Source organism: Phyllopteryx taeniolatus, chromosome 1 (assembly GCF_024500385.1).
Source record: "Phyllopteryx taeniolatus isolate TA_2022b chromosome 1, UOR_Ptae_1.2, whole genome shotgun sequence".
Lineage (NCBI taxonomy): Eukaryota > Metazoa > Chordata > Actinopteri > Syngnathiformes > Syngnathidae > Phyllopteryx > Phyllopteryx taeniolatus.
In genome coordinates this window covers 46245742-46272185 of record NC_084502.1, presented here as the reverse complement: position 1 = coordinate 46272185, position 26444 = coordinate 46245742, and the positions used below count along the sequence as shown (strand labels likewise).

Sequence of the window (26444 nt, the reverse complement as noted above, 5' to 3'; positions counted from 1 at the left end):
TGTGGGAGAGTTTTTCAACTGCAGGGACAGGACGACTGGTTGCAATCGAAGCAAAGATGAATGCGGCCAAGTACAGGGATATCCTGGATGAAAACCTTCTAGAGTGCTCAGGACCTCATACTGGGCCAAAGATTAACCTGGTGCTGGAGAGTGACTGGGGAGAGGGAAGTCTGGGCGTCCTTGCTAAATCTACTGCTCCCGCAACCCGACCTCAGATAAGCGGTAGAAAATGGATGGATGGATGAATACGTTCCATACCGTGTGTATGTGTGTATATATGTGTACATGTGTATATGTATGTATATGTGTATATGCATGTATGTATGTATGTGTGTATATATATATATATATATGTATGTATAGATGGATGGATGGATGGATGATAGAGCGGCTGAAATTATTATTAATTGAAGTATTTAACACGTCACCATTTTCTCTTAATATATTTCCGAAGGTGCAATTGACCTGAAAATTTCACCAGACGTTGGGAACAACCCAAGTAATCCATACATAACAAAGAAAGTAGAACAAATAAGCTCAGGAATTAGGTTGTGTGAAATAATGTGACATGACACAGGGAAGAAGTATTGAACACGCAAACTGGTATTTATTTAATACTTTGTACAAAAGCCTTTGTTTCCAAAGACAGCTTCAAGACGCCTCCTGTATTGAGAAACTAGTTGCATGCATTGCTCTGGTGTCATTTTGTCCCATTCCTCCACACAAGCAGTCTTCAAATCTTGAAGGTTCCGTGGGCTTCTTTTATGCACCTTGAGGTTCTGTTCTTTCCATAGATTTGATTGGATTCAAGTCAAGTGATTTGGCTGTGCCATTCTTGCATCTTTATTTTTTTCTGTGAAACCAATTGAGTTTCCTTAGCAGTATGTTTTGGATCATTATCCTGCTGAAATGTACACCCACATTTTATTTTCATCATCCTCGTAGATGGCAGCAGATTTTTGTCAAGAATGTCTTGGTACATTTGCCCATTCATCCTTCCTTCGATAATGTGAAGTTTACCAGTACAATTTCTTAAAAAGCAGCCCCACACCATCATTTTCCCACCTCTGAACTTCACTGTTGGTATGGTGTTTTTAGGGTGATGTGCAGTGCCATTACTCCTCCAAACGTGGTGAGCATTATGGGATTCAAACAGTTAAATTTTGCTCTCATTCGACCAGACTATATTCTCCCAGTTTTTAACTGGCTTGTCAAAATGTTGTTCAGTAAACTGAGCTTTGACATGCTTTTTTTTTTCCAGCAATGGGGTGTTACGTGGTGAGTCTGCATACAAGCCACGGCGGCAAAGTGCATTGCTCACCGTTTTCCTTGTGACAACAGTACCTGCTAATTCCAGGTCTTTTTGAAGCTCTCTTCAGGTGGTCCTTGGCTCTTAGACAACTTTTCTGATTATTCTTTGCACTCCTGTCAGAAATCTTGCAAGGAGCACCTGATTGAGGCAAATTTATGGTGGTATGATTGGTTTTCCACTTGGGTATTATCGCCCAAACCGTACTCACTGGAACATTCAGAAGCTTAGGTATGTGCCTGTAACCATTGTTACGTTTTGCAACAATTAGTTTGACATGGTCTTGAGACAGCTCTTTGCTCTGACCCATCATGCGATGTGTCTTGACTCACACCCTGGCAATGAGACCTTTTTGTAGGCCATCAATTAGGACTGAACCAGCCCATATTCATTTGTACTGAAAAGGGGCTAGATTCCTGTTTGATTGATAGATTTTAGGTGTTGTTTTGGCTTTCCATGCCTTTTTGCACCTCCCTTTCTGCATGTGTTCAATACTATTTTGCTGTGTCATTTCACATTATTACACACAATTTATTTCTGAGCTTACTTGTTCTACTTTCTTTGTATGTGTGGATTACTTGGGTGGTTCCCAACATCTGGTGAAAATTTCAGGTCAATAGCACCTTTGGAAGTATATTTAATGAGAAAAATGGTGACGTGTTACTTATTTCAGCCGCTGTGCGTGTGTGTATATGTATGTATGTATGTGTGTATTTAGCTTTATATATTTAGCACCTCACTTTATATGATTCATTTTGGCGCATCCATTCGACACGCCCACAGCGTCTGAGAGCTGAGGTGGCCTTTATTATTCAAGTTTTGAAGCCTGATTATTTTATTTATTTTTTTGTTTTACTTTTTTTTTTTTTTTTTTTGAGCGAGTCTTTTTCTGACAGAATAAGTAAGGAAGCTATCTTGTCTTTGTGGGTTTCTATTACAAAAAGGAAAAGTCTTTGCAAAGGGAGGAAAAGGTACAAGTCTTAAGTTGTCACCCCTTACTGAAGAGCGAGCAAAAAAAAATCACCCTCGTTATATAGAAGTGAGAGCGTCAGAGAAGAAAATGAAAGAAAATAATTATCTTTGTCCAGCTGCACTCGAACTTATCTTTATCGGAATGGGTACAAGCAGAGACTGAGGACAAACAGCTAGTTGTCACAATATGGCCAGGACACACTTGAGTACAGTCTGTGCTGACTAAAGGCTTCTTTATACTCGCGCGGACGGCGACCGCACTGCAGTTCTCCTCCAAGTCGGGGGTGTCGCTACGGCTGGTATTGGATAGGACACCACAGGGTGGAGTTTCCTCTGCATTTATTTTTTGCCATTTCCGGTAGCCGTTTTTACTTTCATTTCAGTAACAAGGAACAAAGCAACAACAATGGCGACCGCGACAGAACAAATGGACCTAGATGACCAGATGATACGTTTAATTATGCTGCAAAAGCGATCGAGAAGGCCGTGACGTAGATGGTGTGTAGAAAAAATGGGCACGCTGGTACGTCATCAGAGCATGTGACTAAAACAGACCAATCACGAGAGATGATCTCCCCGGCGTTCGACGCGCAGCAGCTATTTTTGTCGGGTGCGCAGCAAGCTACGCAGATGTGCTGCGCAGGGCAATTCGTCGGTCCCGTGATGTCTGCCGCGCGACCGCGGGATTATAAAGAGGCCTTAAGAGCTATGGAGCAATAATACATGTGAAGGTTGTACAACCCCAATTCCAATGAAGTTGGGACGTTGTGTTAAACATAAATAATAATAGAATACAATGATTTGCAAATCATGTTCAACCTATATTTAATTGAATACACTACAAAGACAAGATATTTAATGTTCAAACTGATACACTTTATTGTTTTTAGCAAATAATCATTAACTTAGAATTTTATGGCTGCAACACGTTCCAAAAAAGCTGGCACAGGTGGCAAAAAAGACTGAGAAAGTTGAGGAATGCTCATCAAATGCCTGTTTGGAACATCCCACAGGTGAACAGGCTAATTGGGAACAGGTGGGTGCCCAGATTGGGTATAAAATGTGCTTCCCTGAATTGCTCAGTTTTTAACAAGCAAAGATGGGGCGAGGTTCACCTCTTTGTGAACTAGTGCGTGAGAGAATAGTCGAACAGTGTAATGACAATGTTCCTCAATGTACAATTGCAAGGAATTTAGGGATTTCATCATCTTCGGTCCATAATATCATCAAAAGGCTCAGAGAATCTGGAGAAATCACTGCATGTAAGCGGCAAGGCCGAAAACCAACATTGAATGGCCATGACCTTAGATCCCTCAGGTGGCACTGCATCAAAAACCGACATCAATGTGTAAAGGATATCACCACATGGGCTCAGGAACACTTCAGAAAACCAATGTCAGTAAATACAGTTCGGCGCTACATCCGTAAGTGCAACTTGAAACTCTACTATGCAAAGCAAAAGCCATTTGTCAACAACACCGCAAAACGCTGCCGGCTTCTCTTGGCCCGAGCTCATGTAAGATGGACTGATGCAAAGTGGAAAAGTGTTCTGTGGTCCGACGAGTGCACATTTCAAATTATTTTTGGAAATAGTGGACGTCGTGTCTTCCGGGCCAAAGAGGAAAAGAAACATCGGACTGTTATAGACACAAAGTTCAAAAGCCAGCATATTTGATGGTATGGGGCTGTGTTAGTGCAATGGCATGAGTAACTTGCATCATCATCTGCAACATCTGTGAAGGCACCATTAATGCTGAAAGGTACATTCAGGTTTTGGAGAAACATATGCTGCCATCCAAGCAATGTCTTTTTCATGGACGCCCCTGCATATTTCAGCAAGACAATGCCAAACCACATTCTGCAGGTGTTACAACAGTGTGGCTTTGTAGTAAAAGAGTGCGGGTACTAGACTGGCCTGTCTCCAATTGAAAATGTGTGGCGCATTATGAAGCGTAAAATACGACAACGGAGACCCCGGACTGTTGAACAGCTGAAGCTGTACATCAAGCAAGAATGGGAAATAATTCCACCTACAAAGCTTCTATAGTTAGTGTCCTCAGTTCCCAAATGTTTATTGAATGTTGTTAAAAGAAAAGGTGATGTAACACAGTGGTAAACATTACCTGTCCCAGCTTTTTTGGAACGTGTTGCAGCCATGAAATTCCAAGTTAATGATTATTTGCTAAAAACAATAAAGTTCATCAGTTTGAACATTAAATATCTTGTCTTTGTAGTGTATTCAATTAAATATAGGTTGAACATGATTTGCAAATCATTGTATTCTATTATTATTTATGTTTAACACAACGTCCCAACTTCATTGGAATTGGGGTTGTACAACCTTCACATGTATTATTGCTCCATAGCTCTTAAGGCCTCTTTATAATCCCGCGGTCGCGCGGCAGACATCACGGGACCGACGAATTGCCCTGCGCAGCACATCTGCGTAGCTTGCTGCGCACCCGACAAAAATAGCTGCTGCGCGTCGAACGCCGGGGAGATCATCTCTCGTGATTGGTCTGTTTTAGTCACATGCTCTGATGACGTACCAGCGTGCCCATTTTTTCTACACACCATCTGTATTCAATTATATATAGGTCGAACGTGATTCGCAAATCATTGTATTCTGTTTTTATTTGTTTAACACAACATCCCAACTTCATTGGAATTGGGGTTGTATAAAACTAATAGAATATGTGGTATATATGAAACTAATTTTCCAACTCAGCTCTCCCTTTTGATAATATAACACAATCTATTATTATTCACATATAAAAGGAAAAATACTAAACATTACTAATCACCAAGTAACCAACAATTACCCAAATAGCATGGAGCAATCAAAATGATATAACGGTCTAACATGTTTTTACAAAAACAACCTCATAATTATCTAGAAATTCACATCTTACAGTAGGTCTAAGAAAATCCTTCATTAGCGGGTCTGTAAGTCAGTCATGCAATGAAGTTAGACTGAGGAATATGAGTTAATGAGAGGAAAGGTCAGGAGAATGCCGGTCAGTAGCGGGGGACGTTGTCAGTGGGTCATCAGAGGTCACCTGTGAATAATGGACAAATGCAGTACCAATCATGCAAGAGACTAAAGTTTTCCCCAAAGGGAGCAGACAACAGGACATGAAATACAGTACAAGCAAAGCAATACAAACCATAAATGCAAAGTGATACAGCCTATCATGACATCCAAATCCAGTGAACCAGCTCGAATCGAGCTCCTCCTCGCGAGCAATGACATCGTGGATTATAGTGAGGTTTCCAATGCCACTGGCTATGACGGATGTATCGCCAGCATTGTCAGGAATGTATGTGCAACAATTCTCAATTCTCTGTACTTTTCCATCAACATCCCCAAGGCAAATAATGCATCTGTGGTACTCTTTCTAGGTATGAAACCATACTGTTGCTCGCAAATACTCCCTTCTGTCCTGAGTCTAGCCTTCAGTACTCTTTCCCACAACTTCATTGTGTTGCTCATCAACTTTATTCCTCCATAGTTCCCACAGCTCTGCACATCACCTTTTGTTCTTAAAAATCTGCACCGGCACACTTTTCCCTCACTCCTCAGGCATCTTCTCACCCGCTAGAATTCTGTTGAACAAGCTGGTCAAAAACTACAGCCACCTCTCCTAGATGCTTCCATACCTCCACAGGAATGTCATCAGGACCAACAGTCTTCATTTTTCATCCTCTTTAATGCCTTTCTAACTTCCTCCTTACTAATCATTGCTACTTCTTGGTCCCACCACACTTGCCTCTTCTACTCTTCCTTCTTTTTCATTTACCTCATTCATCAACACCTCAAAGTATTCTTTCCATCTTTCCAGCACACTCCTGGCAGCAGTCAACACATTTCCATCTCAATCCACAATCACCCTAAGCTGCTGCACATCCTTCCCATCTCTATCCCTCTGTCTGGCCAACCTGTATAGATCTTTTTCTCATTCTTTAGTGTCCAACCTGGCATACATGTCATCATATGCCTCTTGTTTGGCCTTTGCCACCTCTACCTTTGCCCTACGTCACATCTCAATGTATTCCTTTTCCCTCTCTTCTCAGTGTCCCACTACTTCTTAGCTAACCTCTTTCCTTGTATGATTTCCTGTACTGTAAGGTTGCACCACCAAGTCTCCTTCTCTTCTTTCCTGCCAGAAGATACACCAAGTACTGTCCTGCTTGCTCTCTGATCACCTTGGCTGTAGTGGTCCAGTCTTCTGGAAGCTCCTCCTGTGCACCGAGAGCCTGTCTCACCTCTTCCCGAAAAGCCGTACAACACTCCTCCTTTCTCAGCATCCACCACATGGTTCTCTGCTCTGCTTTTGTCTTCCTAATCTTCCTTCCCACCACCAGAGTCATCTTACACACCAACATTCTATGCTGTCTAGCCACACTCTCACCTGCCCACTACCTTACAGTCGATAACCTTCTTCAGATTACATCGTCTGCACAAGATGTAATCCAGCTGCATGCTTCTACCTCCGCTCTTGTAGGTCACCCTATGTTCCTGCCTCTTCTGGGGGAAAAAAAGTGTTCACTACAGCCATTTCCATCCTTTTTGCAAAGTCTACCACCATCTGTCCCTCCAAGTTCCTTTCCTCGATGCCGTACTTACCCATCACTTCACTTCACTGTTTCCTTCACCAACATGTCCATTACAATCTGCACTGATCGGGACTCTCTGTCTGGGATCTTCAGAACTTCTTCGTCTAGGTACTGTCTCTTTCACCTCGGTCACATCCTACCTGTGGGGCATAGCCGCTAATCACATTACACCCTCAATTTCAAGTTTCAGCCTCATCACTCGATCTGATACCCTTTTCACCTCCAAGAAATTCTTAGCTAACTCTTCTTTTATAATAACCCCTGCTCCATTTCTCTTCCCATCTACACCATGGTAAAATAATTTAAACCCTGCCCCTAAACTTCTTTCTTTACTGCCTTTCCACCTGCTCTCCTGGACACACAATATATAACCTTTCTCCTAATCATCATGTCAACCAACTCCTGAGATTTTCCTGTCATGGTCTCAACATTCAAAGTCCCCACATTCAGTTTTAGACTCTGTGCTTTTCGCTTCTCTTTCTGCCTAAGAAACCGCTTTCCACCTGTCCTTCGTCTTCGATCCACAATAGCTGAATTTCCTCTGGCGCCCTGCAGGTTAACGGTGCTGGGGGCGGACGTTGTTAACCCGGGCCAAGACCGATCAGGTATGGAATTCTTTAGCTGAACGCTCATATTTGTTTGGCAAAGTTTTAAGACTGAGGCCCTTCCTGACGGCTCCATTGTTCTGCTTGACAATAGGTCAGTCGTGGTTGTAAACTGCAAAGAACTCAACAGTTATGATCAGAGATGGGCGAGTACTGATACCAGGTATCTGTATTGGGCTGATGCCGGCCGGCCTTATTTCAGTGTATCGGGTACTTATGAAGGCTGTTGATATCGGACAACGATACTGACTTGCATGGCTGTCAGAACCTTTTTCGTTGTGAATTGCATCCTTCGCCTCGCAAATGCCCAATTAAAGGCACTGGTTTGTGGTGAGAACATTCACACTTATTCCCTAGTTCTGGACTTAAAAATGTCTGCAGAAAAAAATACTCCAACATTAACTCGATAGTAATTTTAGGTTTCTTGTGAAATATTTGATTTTTAGCCTGCCCACATTTTGGACACGTCAGCCTGTCACAGCCTGACACGTAGATGGCAGAGGTTGAGGACATTTCCTCATTTAACTTCTACGTATTCTGCAGTGTAATTGTTAACTGTATTGAAAGCCTGGATGTTTTATTTACAATAATGAGTGAAAATAGTGATTGGGAAACTTGTTGGAAGGCTTGTTGTTTGGGAAAAAAAAATGGACCGTTGAAATGCCTCGAGGGAAGAAGACACCCACGGCCCACGAGGTAATTCTTGTTAGATTCATTTCCGCGTATGTCATCTTAATTTTGTATTGATAGCATCATTATTACACCAGAAAATATCCGAACACTAGGCCTGGTCTTTGATTTTATGGACTTGTTTCCACATCACCCACCTCGATCTTACCACATAAGCAAGTGATTTGTAGATTCATTTCCGCATATATACACTGCTTTCGTCAGCTCAATTTTGTATTGATTACACCACAAAGGCCTCTAGATTGTTCCAATATAGTTCCTGTAGATCACAAAAGCGTTTCTGTAGGTGGCAATATGACTTTGGCTTGCTGTCATAACGTCGGCTAACAAGGGCATCAATCTCCCAGCCAAAAGAGCTTTATGTCCCAAAGCTGCGGCCCATTTTCACCACAATTTATGAGTACACCTCTGAAAATATCATTGGCCTGGTATTTATGATTTTATGGACCACCGTTTTATTCTCCATAGACAATAATTTGAAAAAAGGAAACATGCAAAACATCCATAAAATCTAAAACATTAGGCTGATTATTGTAATATTTTCAGAAGTTGAAGCTGCCATGAGTAGAGATGTGTATGTAAATTTCGGTGATAATTGGTGACAGTTTTGGGGCATTTAGCCACTTTTCTTGAGTTCATGCATGAGGATTCCAAGGATGTGGCACTTGCCCGCTGTGTTTATATAATTTTAATCGATGACACCCTAATACATTTTTTTTCAGCAAATAAAATTAGCCATTGAACACATTTTGGGGCACAAGCTGTTTACATGAGAGCGTGTGAGAGAGTTGAGCATATGATAGGGAAATGATATACACACGTGGGTAAACTTGTTGGTGCTCCTCTGTTAACGCTTGCTGCTATGGATGAATTAACTCGTCCATTTAAAACCGGATTTTGCCCGCCGATGACGAAAAAACCCGCCAAATACGTTTTTCAATTGGGGTTGAAAAGGGCCTGGCGCAGCTCCACTGTGACTTTGAAGATTGAATAAAAAAATGTTTTTGCCATAAAAACCCCCAGCAGATGGCAGCAGCGCCTTGGATAAGCGATCAGTCAATATAATGAAAAGAGGGAGAGAGGCCAAAGCAGAGTGTGGAAAATGAGAAAAACTAGAAAGAAAAATGAAGTACAATGGAGCAGTGTGTCTCCAGGGACAACAAAAGTAAGAGGTCAGCATCTCTGATGGATGACGATCACAGGGGGCAAAAAAAGATGACGCTTTGGCGGTGAAAGTTTGAAAAAAGCGCCGTCAAACAACCAAGGTCACGTGGTGAGCTTCCGTGCTGTTTGCCTGAGAGCTCGCCTAAAAGGTCCGATGCGGACTGCAGTTAGCCGGACCTGGACTCATCGGATTCTGCATCGACTCCCCTGATGCTCCAGAGAGAAACAATGGAGGTAAGAGCTCATTAGCTCACTTGCCAACTTCCTTAGCTTCACCGATCACACCCTCCCTCAGTCACGTGCACGCCATTTAGTCTACTAAACATTTGTTGCCAGTACGAATGTGTGTTTTATGTATCTAGACTACAATAGTATCTTTAAAACAACTGTGGTCAATTTAAAGGTTTTATGTGCTGCAGATACTCATTCAGGACCATGGTAAACACTATTTTCCGTGTTGGGGGCTCCACGATATTCCCTGATGTGGCAACAGCGATTTGAGACTGCCTGGTGGATGACTTCATGGCTGTGCCCACCGCAGAGGAGTGGAAGAAAATAGCTGAGAGTTTTGAGGAGCGGTGGGATTTTTCTTTCTGTAAATAGAAAATAGAAATAAATAAATGGTGTGTATCTGTGTAATCAGATTTGGCTAATGCTATTGCTATCTTGGTTCAAAGTTCAACAGCTGCAAACAATTAAATGAATATACACACTATGCCAGCTTTCTTCATTCACGATTTTCCAAGCCTGCTCCTTTCTTGCTCGATCCTGGTAATATCATCATGTCGTGTCAAACAGCTCAGAGTACCCACAGACTGCAACAATCACCTCCTCCATTTTCCTCTCCTCAACAACTGTACAGTTGTTGTGTGACATAGTCCATTCTCGATGCGGATTGGCTGTCACAATGCAAATCTGGCTTTAAGTTCAACTCGTCCCAGCTTCAAGCTTTCGGGCGAAGGAGGCAAATTTGCGTGTGCCCGCCCCACTCGCGCTGCGTCATACGCACCGCCCCCCCATGCATCTTTTCATACAAAGCTCATTTTCTCAGTTTTTTTGTTTTTGTTTTTGTTTTTTTACTTCGAAACAGATATTTTGGTGAAACTTATCTATGTTCAACTGCTGATTACTAAAGAACCGAAAAAGGTAGAAATAAACTTTGTTTCCTAATGAGAGAGTTTAATCTTTCTTTTGGTAGTTTCCATGTTTATATAGCCATAGAAATCAATATTCTGTAAGCCTTGAAAGATCAGTCAAAATCCTCTAAAACGGCTGGGAATATGGAGTTGGCCACTCAGAAAACGGCTGGCAGTGAAAGGGTTAATAGAAGGAAAACCCACAGTGGTGACAAATAACTTGAATCTGACAAAAGTAATAATGAATACAATTTTAATGAAAAGCAGCAAAGGGAAATCGGACATTGCTTTAGAATTGTGGTTCAATAGGATTATTTTAAAAAACAAACTCATGAAAGAGGCCTTGACAAAAAATGATGGTACCCTTAATATTTTGTTGCACCACCTTTTGAGGCAATCACCGCAGTCAAACGATTTCAAACGATACGTCTTTTCTCTCCAACGCAAGATCTCTGGTTCCTTTGCTTGGCCGCTCCTTAGCCCGACGTCCCATACAACTCATAGCCGTTCTCTCCGACGACCCTCCTTCCCCCACCGACTTAAGTGGCTCAAGCCACGAGTTTTTCCAAGTACCACCACGACAGTAATGTCGCTATAATGTTCGTGACTGCCTGAAGTTTTTTCATTAACACGGTAACTTTGCTTCACCTGAGGATACGCGATGCCAGCATGTAACGAGGAAGCCTTTACAAATCATAATCACAAACTTTTGTCATTCCTACATTTGATTTACCTGATTTGGATTTAAATACACTCAAAAGCTGAAAGTCTGCGGCAAGCACATCTTGTTCGTTTCATTTCAACTCCACTGCGGTGGTGGTTGGATCCAAAACAATGACAATTGTGTTCATGTCCCAATATTTATGGACCTGACTAGAAGCATATATCAATACTAATAAAGATGAAGTTTATGCATAAGCCGAGCTCATTCACGCATGATCAGTAGACTTGTTGAGACAAGGCACTTACATTTGAAATATCTCACGTTTAATCACCACACAAAAATATAAAATTTATGAATACGGAAATCTTGTCTAGTGTTGTTACAAATGTACTTTACTCAGTGAGACTTCTGGGCTTGTTTAGTTGAACACAAAGCTGATATATTTGCAGGAAGCCAACTTATTTTGTTGTATGAAGAGTAACAGGTGGATACAAAACTTTGTTTTACCTTTTGCCATCCAATGGAAGCACATTTAATTTTTCTGCCTATCACTTAATGCTGCTGGCATAGATAAATGAACTAAGATATATTTCTGTTTAATAAAAATAAAGTAATTGAATAAAAAATAATAAATATACAAAATATACAAGAACATTTTCTTAAGAATCGACGTTTACCGAATCGAACCGAAAACCGTCACCACAAAACCGAGATACGAATCAAACTGTGGATTTTGTGGACTATTCCACAAATGTTTGACATTTATCTACTGTATATAATGGTATAGGATGATATACAGTGGGTACGGAAAGCGTTCAGACCCCCTTAAATTTTTCACTTTTTTTATATTGCAGCCATTTGCTAAAATTATTTATTTTTTTCCCTAATGTACATACAGCACCCCATATTGAGAGAAAAAAAACGGAATTTATGAAATTTTTGCAGATTTATTAAAAAAAAGAAAAAACAAAATATCACAGCCATATTAAGACCCTTTGCTGTGACATTCATATATTTAACTTGGGTGCTGTCCATGTCTTCTGATCATCCTTGAGATGGTTCTACACCTTCATTGGAGTCCAGCTGTGTTTGATTATATTGATTGGACTTGATTAGGAAAGCCACACACCTGTCGATATAAGACCTTACAGCTCACAGTGCATGTCAGAGCAAATGAGAATCATGAGGTCAAAGGAACTGCCTGAAGAGCTCAGAGACAGAATTATGGCAAGGCACAGATCTGGCCAAGGTTAAAAAAAAATTCTGCTGCATTTAAGGTTCCCAAGAGCACAGTGGCCTCCATAATCCTTAAATGGAAGACGTTTGGGATGACCAGAACCCTTCCTACTGGCTGTCTGGCCAAACTGAGCAATCGGGAGAGAAGAGCCTTGGTGAGAGAGGTAAAGAATAACCCAAAGGTCACTCTGGCTGAGTTCCAGAGATGCAGTCGGGAGATGGGAGAAAGTTCTAGAAAGTCAACCATCACTGCGGCCCTCCACCAGTCGGGGATTTATGGCAGAGTGGCCCGACGGAAGCCTCTCCTCAGTGCAAGACACATGCAAGCCTGCATGGAGTTTGCTAAAAAAAACAAACACCTGAAGGACTCCAAGATGGTGAAAAATAAGATTTTCTGGTCTGATGAGACCAAGATGGAACCCTTTGGCCTTAATTCTAAGCGGTATGTGTGGAGAAAACTCGGCACTGCTCATCACCTGTCCAATACAGTCCCAACAATGAAGCATTGTGGTGGCAGCATCATGCTGTTGGGGGTGTTTTTCAGCTGCAGGGACAGGACGACTGGTTGCAATCGAAGGAAAGATGAATGTGGCCAAGTACAGGGATATCCTGGATGAAAACCTTCTCCAGAGTGCTCAGGACCTCAGACTGGGCCGAAGGTTCACCTTCCAACAAGACAATGACCTTAAGCACACAGCTCGAATAACGGAGTGGCTTCAAAACAACTCCATGACTGTTCTTGAATGGCCCAGCCAGAGCCTGACTTAAACCCAATTGAGCATCTCTAGAGGGACCCGAAAATGGCTGTCCACCAACGTTCACCATCCAACCTGACAGAACTACAGAGGATCTGCAAGGAAGAATGGCAGAGGATCCCTAAATCCAGGTGTAAAACACTTCATCATTCCCAAAAAGACTCATGGCTGTATTAGCGCAAAAGGGTGCTTCTACTAAATACTGAGCAAAGGGTCTGAATACTTATGGCTGTGTGATATTTCAGTTTTTCTTTAATAAATCTGCAAAGATTTCAACAGTAAAAAAAAATTCTGTCAATATGGGGTACTGTATGTGTACATTTAATGAGGGGAAAAAAATTAACTCAAATGATTTTTGCAAAGGGCTGCAATATAACAAAGGGGTCTAAATACTTTCCGTACCCACTATATGGGCCAACCTGCTCAAAGCGGTGTTATCCTGTATGTATCCTGTACGTCTATGGTTAAAAGTACTGTACTACTATACAGTGTATGCTCTTTCATCCCCTCTGGTGGTGTACAAAATATCTGCATTTCCCTGCAAGGTGAAATAAAAATGAACTACGTTATTTTTTAACAGTATCTTGTCTGTCCATTTGGAATACTGTAACGTTGTCACAGTAAGTTGCATTTATTCAGAACATTTGCATTATTGGATTTTATTTAATTCCTTAAATTCTGCTTAGATTGTGTGTTAATGTTTACATCAATTCATTTGCTTAGCGACTGTTCACAATTTCTTGAGTCTCTTGATTTATAAGTGATTGTGAACGGTGGTGTACAAAATATCTGCCATTTCCCTGGAAGGTGAAATAAAAATGAACTACGTTATTATTGAACGGTATCTTGTCTGTCCGTATGGAATACCGTAATATTGTCACAGTAAATTGCATTTATTTAGAACATTTGCATTATTGGGTTTTATTTAATTGTTTAAATTCTGATCTGTGTGTGTTAATGTTTACATAAATTCATTTACTTTGCGACTGTTCACAATGTCTTGAGTCTCTTGATTTCTAAGTGATTGTGAACGACTTAAAATCAGTCTGGCATTGCTTACCAAGACTCACAGCACATCCTGTCTCATTTATCAGATCTGAAGCGAGAGGCCAGCATCTGCCATATGCTGAAACATGCACACATTGTGGAGCTGCTGGAGACATACAGCTCTGATGGCATGCTCTACATGGTGTTTGAATTGTAAGTGTGTGCGTCACTCTCACAACCCGTGAAATTTTCCATATTTAGCAGCTGAAGTGTCTGAAAGACAAATTTAAGCCTTTGGCAGGCAATGACTGTAATTTCTCGCCCACATCCTTTGTGTGTCAACAGCTAACACTGGTATAGTGTGTTTGTTCTTGCATACCTACCAGAATGTCCGATTATAGTTGCATAATGCTCAGCTGTTATAATGATAATAATTTGGGGAAATTTTCATTTTAAAAGATACCGTATTTTCACAATCATAAGGCGGACCGTATTAGAAGGCGCAGTCAGTTACGGGGTCTATTTCTGTATTTAACACATAAGGCGCAACGTATTATTGGGCGCAGGCATGGTAAAACATACGCTTGCTTAAAACATACGGTAGCATGCATGAACGCTAAAACAATGTTTTTTAAAAAGGCAGTGAGAGAAAAACTGAGTTTGGTTGTACTTTATTGAAGTATTTAACAATGTACTCACGTTATTTTTTGATCAATCCTCATCCACAAATCCATCAAAGTCTTCATCTTCTGTATCCGAAATGAACAGCTAGGAAATGCTCCCAGTCAGTCAAGCGGAGCGCTCATTAAAGTCACACAACAACATTTGCAGATTTTGGAACTCGGTGCACACATAAGGCGTGCCGCATTATAAGGCGCTCCGTCCATTTTGGAGAACATTTAAGACTTTTAAGTGCGCCTTATGGTCGTGAAAATACGGTAATTGGAAATCACTATTTTGCTGCAATATAATTTCCAATATGATACATAGTTAATTTTTTTGCTGTTGCAGTTTTTATGGACTGTGCCTCAAAAACGCACTCTGATGTAGATTGTGTGATGCATTCTGTTCAAAACACTTTGCAGATCTTCCAGTTGGTTTGTGCTTTTATAGTCTGCCATCAATAATTGCTTAAAGCCTATATGTAACCACACTGATATCCTCTTACTCCTAGTATGGATGGAGCTGATCTCTGTTTTGAAATCGTGAAGAGAGCTGATGCTGGATTTGTGTACAGTGAGGCTGTGGCCAGGTAAGGCGCCCATCATCTGAGGTCTCTTTTACCAAAGTGTGTTGGATTCCTACCAAAAGAGTGGCTACCAGCTGAAAATTGCACATGCACAAAAAAGTAAAAGGTCAATGCAAAGCAGTTTATGGATAAAAAAGCTAATCTATGAGCCTATTGGTAATGGCACCTTAACATGAATCAGTGATCATCAGTCATTAAGTGGGGGGAAAAAAGGACGATTGGAAGTAGCTAGTCGCTTTAAAAAAAAAAAAAAAAAAAAGTCGCAAGAGGGGTAAATATTGCAGTAAAGTCACTAAATTTAGCACCACTGACTGTCCTTTTGTAAACTAGCTCCACTCTGTTTGCATCTTCCTAACAAATGTACTTAAATTAGGGCTGCATGATATTGGGGTGGAAAAAAATTACATTGCGATTATTATTTGTTTTAAACCTGCGATATATATTGCGATGTGAAACAATACAGGATTAGTGTTGGAAAAGTTCATTTTCTACACGAACTTGTTCAAAGTTCAATTCATTGTTCCAAAAATGAACTTATTCAGTTCATACTTCATAATTAAAATTTTTTAACTAAGTCTTCCAGTCCAAAAATTATTAGTTAATAGTTCTTTTTTTTTTCCCCCGCCCCCCCCCCCCCCCCCCCCCCACGCAATATGTTGCTGATGAGCGGCATGGTGGACGACTGGTTAGCACATCTCCACAGTTGTGGGGCTCCGGGTTCAATTACTGCCACGCCAGTGTGGAGTTTGCATGTTCTCCCCGTGCCTGCGTGGGTTTTCTCCCGTGGGTTTTCTCATGGTACTCCGGTTTCCTCATACATTCCAAAAACATGCATGCCAGGTTGCTTGAAGACTCTAAATTACCCGTCGGTGTGAATGTGATTGTGAATGGCTGTTTATATGTGCCCTGTGATTGGCGACCAGTTCAGGGGCTACACTGCCTCTTGCTCAGAGTCAGCTGGTTTAGGCTCCAGCATTCCTGTGACCCTAGTGAGGATAAGTGGTACGGAAAATGGATGGATGGATGTTGCTGACGGTCTGTTACTCACAAAATACTGGCATTTGATTTTCCCATTGTTGCCACCCATTCATTCCATACCTGTAGCCAGCTGCAGCTTTCTATCTACAGTATCAGAAACATGAGGAAACAAACAACAACTTGAATGGTGTTTTTTTTTACATGAGCAATAAAAAAAAGACTTTTGTACTTAATGTGGAAAAAAACAAAAAAACGCAACACAGTATGACATGAACGGTGCTGAAAGGACTTTGATAACTTTGCATTCCTCGCAGCTCTGGCTGACTATATTAACAAAATTTACCAGTTTTACATCCCAAAAACATGCATGGTAGGTTAATTGACAGCTCTAAATTTCCCGTAGGTGTGCATGTGAGTGCGAATGGTTGTTTGTTTGTCTGTGCCCTGTGATTGGCTGGCAACCAGTTCATGGTGTACCCCGCCTCCTGCCCGATGGTAGATTCGATGGGCTCCAGCACGCCCGCGACCTTAGTGAGGAGAAGCGGCTCAGAAAATGGATGGATATTCCAAAACAAAATAAATTCTATATTATCACAGTGTGGGCGGCACGGTGGCCGACTGGTTAGAGCGTCAGCCTCACAGTTCTGAGGTGCGGGGTTCAATCCCCGTCCCCGCCTGTGTGGAGTTTGCATGTTCTCCCCGTGCCTGCGTGGGTTTTCTCCGGGCACTCCGGTTTCCTCCCACATCCCAAAAACATGCATTAATTGGAGACTCTAAATTGCCCGTAGGCATGACTGTGAGTGCGAATGGGTGTTTGTTTCTATGTACCCTGCGATTGGCTGGCAACCAGTTCAGGGTTTACCCCGCCTCCTGCCCGATGACAGCTGGGATAGGCTCCAGCACGCCCGCGACCCTAGTGAGGAGAAGCGGCTCAGAAAATGGATGGATGGATTATCACAGTGTGATCGTACAGTGTTTCAACTAAAGTATTCTGATACAAATAATTTTCATATAGTCCAATTGAGGTGGTGTGTCACAGATAAATAACTTGATGAGCCAAAATTTTCTTCAATTTAACCACAACAAAACTGAGAATTGTTTTTGGCAATAAAGGAAAGAGGATTGCTGTTAGTAAATACCTGGAGTCACTCTTTAAAAACCAAAGACCAAGTCTGAAACCTTGGTGTACTGATAGATTCCGAACTGACTTTCAACATATATAAAATTGATATCATATCAAAGAGGTCAGAGCATATTACTCCAATTCTTTACGCTGGCTCCCAGTCAGCTTTAGATTAGATTTTAAAGTTCTGCTACTGGTCTAAAATCACTAAATGGTTTAGGTCCTGAATAGATGAAAGAAATGCTAATGGTATATAAACCCAACAGGGCTCTGAGATCGACAGACCCAGGTAAAATAGTGGAGCACAGAGTCCAAAGCAAATATGGTGATGCAGCATTTAGCTATTATACTGCACACAAATGGAATACGTTGCCAACAGAAGTGACGTCAGCCCCAACTGTCAATGTTTTTAAGTCCAGGTTAAAAATTCTTCTTTATTCTCATGCTTTTTAGAGCACTTCCACTTTTAAATATTTCTTGCACTGTACACTGTTTTAATTGTACTTTTATTTTTTTTATTCTGTTTTAAATTATTATAAGCTGTTTTTCCCCTTTGTTTTTAAATGCTTTTAATCATGTAAAGCACATTGAGTTACCTTGTGTATGAAATGCGCTATATCAATGAAATTGCTTTGCTTAGTAATCCATTTTTACAATGATTTACTGTATTGAAAGAAAGAACACATTCACTGTGATTTATCCAGTGTCCCTGAACACACCTCACACATTCATGGAGCTGCCGCATGCCTGCCTACAGTAGTTTCATTCTGAAGAGTGAAATAGGAAATGCAGCAGGTGTACATTCTTTCTTGTGCCCTCATTCATAGTTATCATACAAGGAGATAAGTATACAACACACTGGGCTGCTCCATGTGTTGTTTGTGGCAGTATAATTTAGTGTAACATGGGTGCTAATCTGATAAGCATATGTCCCAACAGGTCCCTCAGCTGGTCACTTTTAATATTACAGTTGATTCACTGTAATATTACAGTACACCGTCGCAGCAGACCCTGCAATGAGACGATTGCGCACACGTACATCGCAATAACGATGCTGAAACAAAATATTTTGCAGCTCTAACTTGAATTGTTCGATAAAATTGATTAATCGCTCAAAGACACTTAATACTAACTCATTTTCACAAACAGCATTAACGCAATATGGATGCAATATGAATTTAAGCGATCATCTTTATGAGGGAAATGTGAAATATGGACTGTTAATCCAACACATCAGGCATTATTGTTTATGCCAGACTATAACAAAAAATATGAAAGTGGGGTGTACATTATAAATAAATAGTAAATAAGTATTATGGACCCCACGATGATGTTTGAACATGGTTTGATCTGGATTTCAAACTGAGACAATGAAATATTGAAAAAAACGAAAGAGAATGGAATAGTAATTAGTAGTTACAGATTGCTGTAGAAGTATTGTACTTACACTGTCAAGTTGCCTTGAGCATTGGACCCTCACCAAAAAAAAAAAAAAAAAGATCGAGTTGCAGCACTGTTTGTGAACCCCTTTCAATCTCTCCATGTTGATGTGTAACACAAAATATGCAGCAGTCTGAGTTGAATTTCCCTTTGACGGATGATACTGAGTGTAATGATGATAAAAAATAAAATGTGATTTACAAGCATATGCAAGCACAAATCATGTTTTGTAATGAAAGGGGGTCTATGCTTTATCTCATTTGAGATTTCATTCACCGTTTGATTCGTCAGTCCTCGCTGTTTCCAAAATGTTACTTATTTTTTATTTATTTATTTTTTTTAAAATCATGTTGTTGGTGTAGAAAGTGGCATCCTCAACTTCCAAGCCACGTTTTGTGCTGCCACAACCCTGAAAAGACCTCAGGACTCTGAAGAATCTTTTTACTTAAAGGAGACGTATTATTATTATTTTTTTCACTATCTACTGCAATCTCTCGTGTATAATGCACACCCATGTATGATACGCACCCCCGAAGTTGACCTCAAAATTCCGGAAAACCCTTCTACCTATGTATAATACACACCCCCAAAGTTGACCTCAAAATTCTGGAAAACCCTTCTACCTACAGTGGATATGGAAAGTATTCAGACCCCCTTAAATTTTTCACTCTTTGTTATATTGCAGCCATTTTCAAAAATCGTTTAAGTTCGTTTTTTCCCTCATTAATGTACACACAGCACCCCATATTGAGAGATATTTAATTGTTGAATTTTTTTTCAGATTTATGAAAAAAGAAAAACTGAAATATCACACATCCATAAGTATTCAGAACCTTTGCTCAGTATTTGGGAATGATGCAACAAGCTTTTCACAAGTGGATTTGGGGTCCTCTGCCATTCCTCTTTGCAGATCCTCTCCAGTTCTGTAAGGTTGGATGGTGAACGTTGGTGGACAACCATTTTCAGGTCTCTCCAGAGATGCTCAATTGGGTTTAAGTCAGGGCTCTGGCTGGGCCATTCAAAAACAGTCATGGAGTTGTTCTGAAGCCACTCCTTTGTTATTTTAGCTGTGTGCTTAGGGTCATTGTCTTGTTGGAAGGTAAACCTTCGGCCCAGTCTGTGGTCCTGAGCACTCTGGAGAAGGTTTTCGTCCAGGATATCCCTGTACATGGCCGCATTCATCTTTACTTCGATTGCAACCAGTCGTCCTGTCCCTGCAGCTGAAAAACACCCCCACAGCATGATGCTGCCACCATCCTGCTTCACTGTTGGAACAGTATTGGACAGAAGATGAGAAGTGCCTGGTTTTCTCTAAGCATACCGCTTAGAATTAAGGCCAAAAGGTTATATCTTGGTCTCATTAGACCAGAAAATCTTATTTTTCACCATCTGGGAATCCTTCAGGTGTTCTGTTTTTTTTTTTTTTTTTTTTTTAGCAAACTACATGGGGGCTTTCATTTGTCTTGCACTGAGGAGAGGCTTCCTTCGGGCCACTCTGCCATAAAGCCCCGACTGGTGGAGGGCTGCAGTGGTGGTTGACTTTCTAGAACTTTCTGCCATCTCCCGACTGCATCTCTGGAGCTCAGCCACAGTGATCTTTGGGTTCTTCTTTACCTCTCTCACCAAGGCTCTTCTCTCCCGTTTGCTCAGTTTGGCCTGACGGCCAAGTCTAGGAAGGGTTCTGGTCGTCCCAAATGTCTTCCATTTAAGGATTATGGAGGCCACTGTGCTCTTACGAACCTTAAGTGCAGAAGAAATGTTTTTGTAACCTTGGCCAGATCTGTGCCTTGTCACAAGACTGTTTCTGAGCTCTTCAGGCAGTTCCTTTGACCACACGATTCTCATTTGCTCTGACATGCACTGGGAGCTGTAAGGTCTTATATAGACAGGTGTGTGGCTTTCCTAATCAAGTATAATCAAACACAGCTGGACTCCAATGAAGTTGTTGAACCATCTCAAGGATGATCACAGCAAAGGGTCTGAATACTTATGGCTGTGTGATATTTGTTTTTCTTTTTTAATAAAGCTGCAAAAATTACAACAATAGTTTTTTTTCTGTTAATATGGGGTGCTGTGTGTACATTGAGGGGAAAAAAATTCAATGACAGAGTGAAAAATGTAAGGGGGCCTGAATACTTTCCGTACCCCCTGTGTGCATAATGTATTTTTACAATGCATGATTTTGCTTCTACCCATATGATCAAAACATGAAGTATTTGTATTTTTTGTTTTTTAAAAGACTTATTCTGAAGTTAAACACTTTATTTGAACACGTAATTAATTTTAATTACTTATTTTGAAATTCACAGCCTTGCTTTTATTTAGTAGATGAGAAAACTCACAGTTGTGCTCATATGTTTGATTACCCAGGCAGAATTTCTAAGATGTGTACAATTCTTTAAAGAAAACATGGACCAGGTGAAACACATTGCTCCAGTGTGTTCCACTAACATGTGTATGTGTTCACTGTGATGGGTTAAATGCAGAGAACAAATTTCGTGTGCGTGCATGCATGCATGTTCATGACAATAAAAGATGATTCTTCTTCTTCTTCTTTATTTTAATGGGATTCAAATTAAACTGTCAGGCATTTCAGAAAAACATTATCATTAAACAAAACATAACCATAAAGAAATGAATGATGGTTGTTGTTCAGTCATCCCATCTATTTATTAAAATAAATGAATGAATAAACAAATTCTCAAATTGTGCCTGGGTATGTAAATTTATGAGCACAACTGGACATACTGTATATGCAGTCAATTGTACCCCTTTCATATTGGAATGAAAGTGTAAGCTACAACTTTTTCACAACCTCTAGATGGCGCCATACAATTTAAAATGAGTCCCCCCCATTTTCGCCTATACTTGTGTATAATTCGCACTATTGACTTTTGACAATGTTTTTTGGGGAAAAGGCGCATTATACACGAGAAATTACGGTATTTAAAATGGTTCCCAGAGGTCTTTTGTCAAAACACTCCAAGGGTCAAGAATTACAGAACACTTTTCACCCTCTTTTTCTAGCTTGTTTTGAGGGGGCAGTACTGTCTCATGAAAATGAGACATTAAAATTTTGTTTTGCTTTCATTACCATGACGACTAAGGGCAGAGCTTGTGGTTGAGCCCCGAGTCTTAAAGAGTGAGTGCACATGCGAATCCCCATGAAGACCGTGAAGGCATCTATTGCATTTTCACTTGTGGAGGCAGCACTTCATCACATAGCCACTTAATTACACTTGTCAATTAGTTTGCAAAACCTCCTGTATGGTACATGCAGCAGACTCATCGCCAAACACAAATTTCAGTCTTATGTAAATTAGCTTCACAGTTATGTCACAGTCTGGCAAAATTGGAAACTGCTTACACACATTTTCAGAAATAGGCAGCTCACCCAAAAAATACTTGGTTGTTTAAGGAGGCAGGCCCTCCAGAGACCCAACCATGTGTATCCAAGTATTTATAAAGTCAATTTTCCATAATATGTCCCTTTTAAGATTAGAATGAGTCATACTAATCATCTATTTATTTCCTTGCAGCCACTACATGAGGCAGATTTTGGAGGCACTTCGCTACTGCCACGACAACAATGTGATCCATCGTGATGTCAAGGTGAGTTGACAGCCCCCTTTCCACTAAACTGACTTGACATGCACAAATTCATCGGGTTACTGACATTTGACATTACAGTTTAGATGAATTGGGTAAAAGTCAATCTTTGGCCAAGCCGTCAGCCTTTGAATGGTAGGTGGCGATGATGCCCCTTACAACTGGTTTAGCTGTGCCGTTTTCATCATGGAAGAGGTTGTCTGAGAGAGGTTGGATGCGGTTGCTGTGAATTGAATGTTACTGTCAAACATGAAGGCTGGAGCATCTTTAGAAAGGCGGCTTCGTTGTTCAATTGATGGAAATGTGTTACATACCAAAGGAATATGGTTTCCAAACAATCGTCTGAGGTATTAATCCAGTTTTTTAAGTCAAACATGGTCAGATTAAGGTATTAACATGCATTAAAGTTTGGTTTCAATCAATATATTACAGTAGTTTTTTTTTTAGGTGCATTTAAATTTACTGACTGTACATACTGTATTTTTCGGATTATAAAGCAAACCGGATTATAGGGCGCAATATCAATGAACGATTCCGTTTCATACATAAAGTGCACCGGATTATAGGGCGCAATAAGCGAAACAAAATAGTCAGATAAATCAGACCTTATTCAACTCATTCATAATAACTCAACATTGTTCAGTTGTAACACAAAATACAAAACAATACGCTAATTTTTTCAGTTCATTTCTCTTCCATAAATCCATCAAATTCTTCATCTTCAGTGTCTGAGTTTCACAGTTGGGCGATTTTGGCATCAAGCATGCCCGGATCCCTCTCGTACTCATCCGAGTCAGTCTCGTTGCTGTTACGTAGCTGTTCAGTGATGATTCCGGCCTCCGTGAAAGCTCGGACGACACTTGAGACTGATACCTTAGCCCAGGCATCCAGGATCCATTGGCAGATAGTGGCGTAACTCGCCCGCCGTTTTCTCTCTGTCTTGGTGCATGTGTGTTCGCCTTCTGTCATTCAATGCTCCCACGTAGCTCGCAATTTAACTTTGAACGACCTGTTGACACCAATAGCTAGCGGTTGGAGTTCTTTGGTTTATCCACCCGGAATTGTGGCAAGCCCCGAATTAGTTTGCTTCATTTGAGTTTTGACATTATCGGTGAGATGGGTGCACATGGAGTCGCAGTAGGGACGGAGATTTGTGGAAAAAGCCATCCTCTCTCTTGATCTAAACTTCTTTCAGCCACTCACTCATCTTCTCCTCGTCCAGCCAGCACTTTGGGGTAGCCTTGATGATGACGCCGGCCGGAAACCTTTCTTTTATTATTATTATTATTAATCAGTTTATTTGAAAGGGGACAATGCAATTTCATAAAACACATGAAGTACACATGGTTAAAAAAACCAGAATTAGCCAGAAGGCTAGTTTTCATCTGTAGTCCCCTGGCCATGTTGTAAAAAAGCAGTAAAATACATCTACAAGACAATATAATACAGGATACATAATCAAACTATACTATTAAGAGAGACTAAAACCACAAATTTTTTGATCATAACAAAAAAACAACATAACACACTTGTCTTTTAGTGTTGGCAGCTATAGGTGTTAACTCGCCACATTTTCATTTTTTTTGTGAAGTCCTTGTATGTTGTAAGCAGTTTAACCTCAGGTACTGAGTTCCACTCACCAGCGCTCCTCACTGACCAGGCTGACTTACTGAAAGTGCTCCTGCGCAGAGGAATGAGACAGTCACCTCTGACAGAGCCTCGAGTGACACGCTCAGAGCTGTTTCTTCGGCTGATGAACTCAACCAGAGGAGCTGGGGCCAAATCATGCAGTACTTTATAAATCAAATTTAAATCTGCAAATATGTGAAGACTGTCCCAGTTTAAAAGACTGTATTTTTTTTTAAATTGCACAGTGATGATAGTGCCTTGGTTTTTTTATCCATCACTTTAATTACTTGTTTGTACAAAACTTCCAATGTTTTTTTTGCATTCTGACCAGCCTGGGACCAACTGGTTATGCAATAGTTAAAGTGACTAAGAATCATTGAATGCAAGTACATTTTTGCAGCTTCACTTGACATTTCATTTCGAATTGCGCGAAAATTTGCGAGGTTTAATTTGATATTTTTACACAATTTGTCAATATGGGCTTTAAAGGAAAGCTGTGAATCTATTATTAACCCAAGATATTTGTATTGGCTGACAATTTGCATTTTTTCTCCATTAACAAGTATGTCGGGGTCAGGTGATACTCTATTTGTTTTAGTGAAATACATGCCTACAGTTTTAGAAACGTTTAGCTGTAGACAGCACTCCTGCAACTAAGTTGTGACACAGGCCATTGTATTAGTGAGTTTAGCAGCAACAGTATCTTTGGAGCGACCATGAACAAAGAAAACCGTGTCGTCTGCATACATTACGCACTCTGCTTCAGAGCAAACAGTGGGCAAATCGTTGATATAAAGACTAAATAAAAGGGGGCCTAATATTGATCCCTGAGGGACTCCAGAGGTTAGCCTAAGAGACTCTGATCTGCAGTTGTTAACTGATACAGATTGTGTTCGGTCATGCAGATATGATTCAATCCAGCTCACAGCTTTGTGAGAGAAGTTAAATTTTGAGAGCTTGGTAAGAAGAACAGAGTGATTTACTGTATCGAAAGCTTTCCTGAGGTCCAAGAACACCGCCCCTACAACTCCACCCTTGTTGAGAGAAGATTGTATTTTCTCAATGAAGAGGCATGTAGCCATTTCAGTGGAATGCTTGGATCTGAAACCAAACTGCATGGTGTGGAGAGAGGGGGAGCTGCTGATTAAATAATGGACAATCTGCTCTGACACCCATTTTTCTGCAACTTTGGAAATGGCCGGAAGAATGCTTATAGGTCGGTAGTTATTCAGAGAAGTTGAGTCACCGGATTTAAAGACAGGGGTAACAATAGCAGATTTCCAGGCCTTTGGAAAGTGACCAGATGAAATTGAAGCATTAATGATTGAGGCAATAGGAGTAGCAAGAGTTGAACCTAGATCTTTGAGCATGCTCGTGTCCATTCCAAAAACATCCTTTGCCTTAGATAGTTTGAGTGAATGAATTAAATCGATAACTTTGGTCTCAGTAATATTTGTAATAGTAAAGAACTGCGTTGCAGACAATGCAGGGTATTCCTTCCTTTGTTTTACTGCCAACTTAGAAGAGATTTCTGACACAGATTCAATGAAGTATTTGTTAAAAGCATCAGCCATCACTTGAGGTTCCGCCAGGATGTTTCCATTTAATTTAATTTGCATTAGTTTTGTTTTGTTATTTTGTGTATCACCAAATAGTTTTTTAATATAATTCCAGGTTATTTTTGAATTTCCCTTCGCACTATTCAAAACAGTAATGAAAAAGTCAGCTTTAGATTTTCTTATTTCTTTCACTACCCTATTTCTCAGTGAAATAAAGTGGTGTCTATTGTATCCTGATTTGACCGACAACTTCAAGGAATGATCGCGCTCTTTCATCAGTTTCAGAAAAAATGTGTTTAACCAAGGAAGGCCATTCTTTCTAGGTTTTAGTTTAATTATCCGTGTAAATTGTATAATAATTTCTTGTATTTGGTTGGCAAATTTAGAACAATCCTCATCTAAATTTTTACCAGCGAGTAATACATCCCAGTTTACTTCTTGGATAGAATCTTGGAAATTTTGTTGTTCATGTTTTGGTATCCTATTGGATTCAGTGGTGGCCAAGGGTTTGAAGCGCTTTTTATTTAATTTTCTTGTGACCGTTATAAGATTGTGATCAGACAATCCTGTGAGCATATTGTATGGCTTCAAGATCCTTTCTGGCCTATTAGTAAAAGCTAGATCAATCTGAGTTCGGGTGGAGTTTGTAATTCTCATAGGGCCATTAATTACCCGAGTCATATCCATATCATCCATAACCCTTTTCAATTTTTTCCTAACTT

The 26444-nt window shown here is 40.5% G+C and overlaps 1 protein-coding gene across 9 annotated transcripts in view; it reads left to right on the top strand.

The window, feature by feature from the left end:
• LOC133489307 (peripheral plasma membrane protein CASK) overlaps positions 1 to 26444 on the top strand; it is an 83206-nt gene that overhangs the window by 10363 nt on the left and 46399 nt on the right. For all 9 annotated transcript variants that reach the window (XM_061798268.1, XM_061798260.1, XM_061798278.1 and 6 more), the window contains exons 3-5: positions 14243 to 14348; positions 15310 to 15387; positions 22465 to 22537. In XM_061798268.1, coding sequence (XP_061654252.1) covers positions 14243 to 14348; positions 15310 to 15387; positions 22465 to 22537 — 257 coding nt within the window. The remainder of the gene's footprint in view (positions 1 to 14242; positions 14349 to 15309; positions 15388 to 22464; positions 22538 to 26444) is intronic.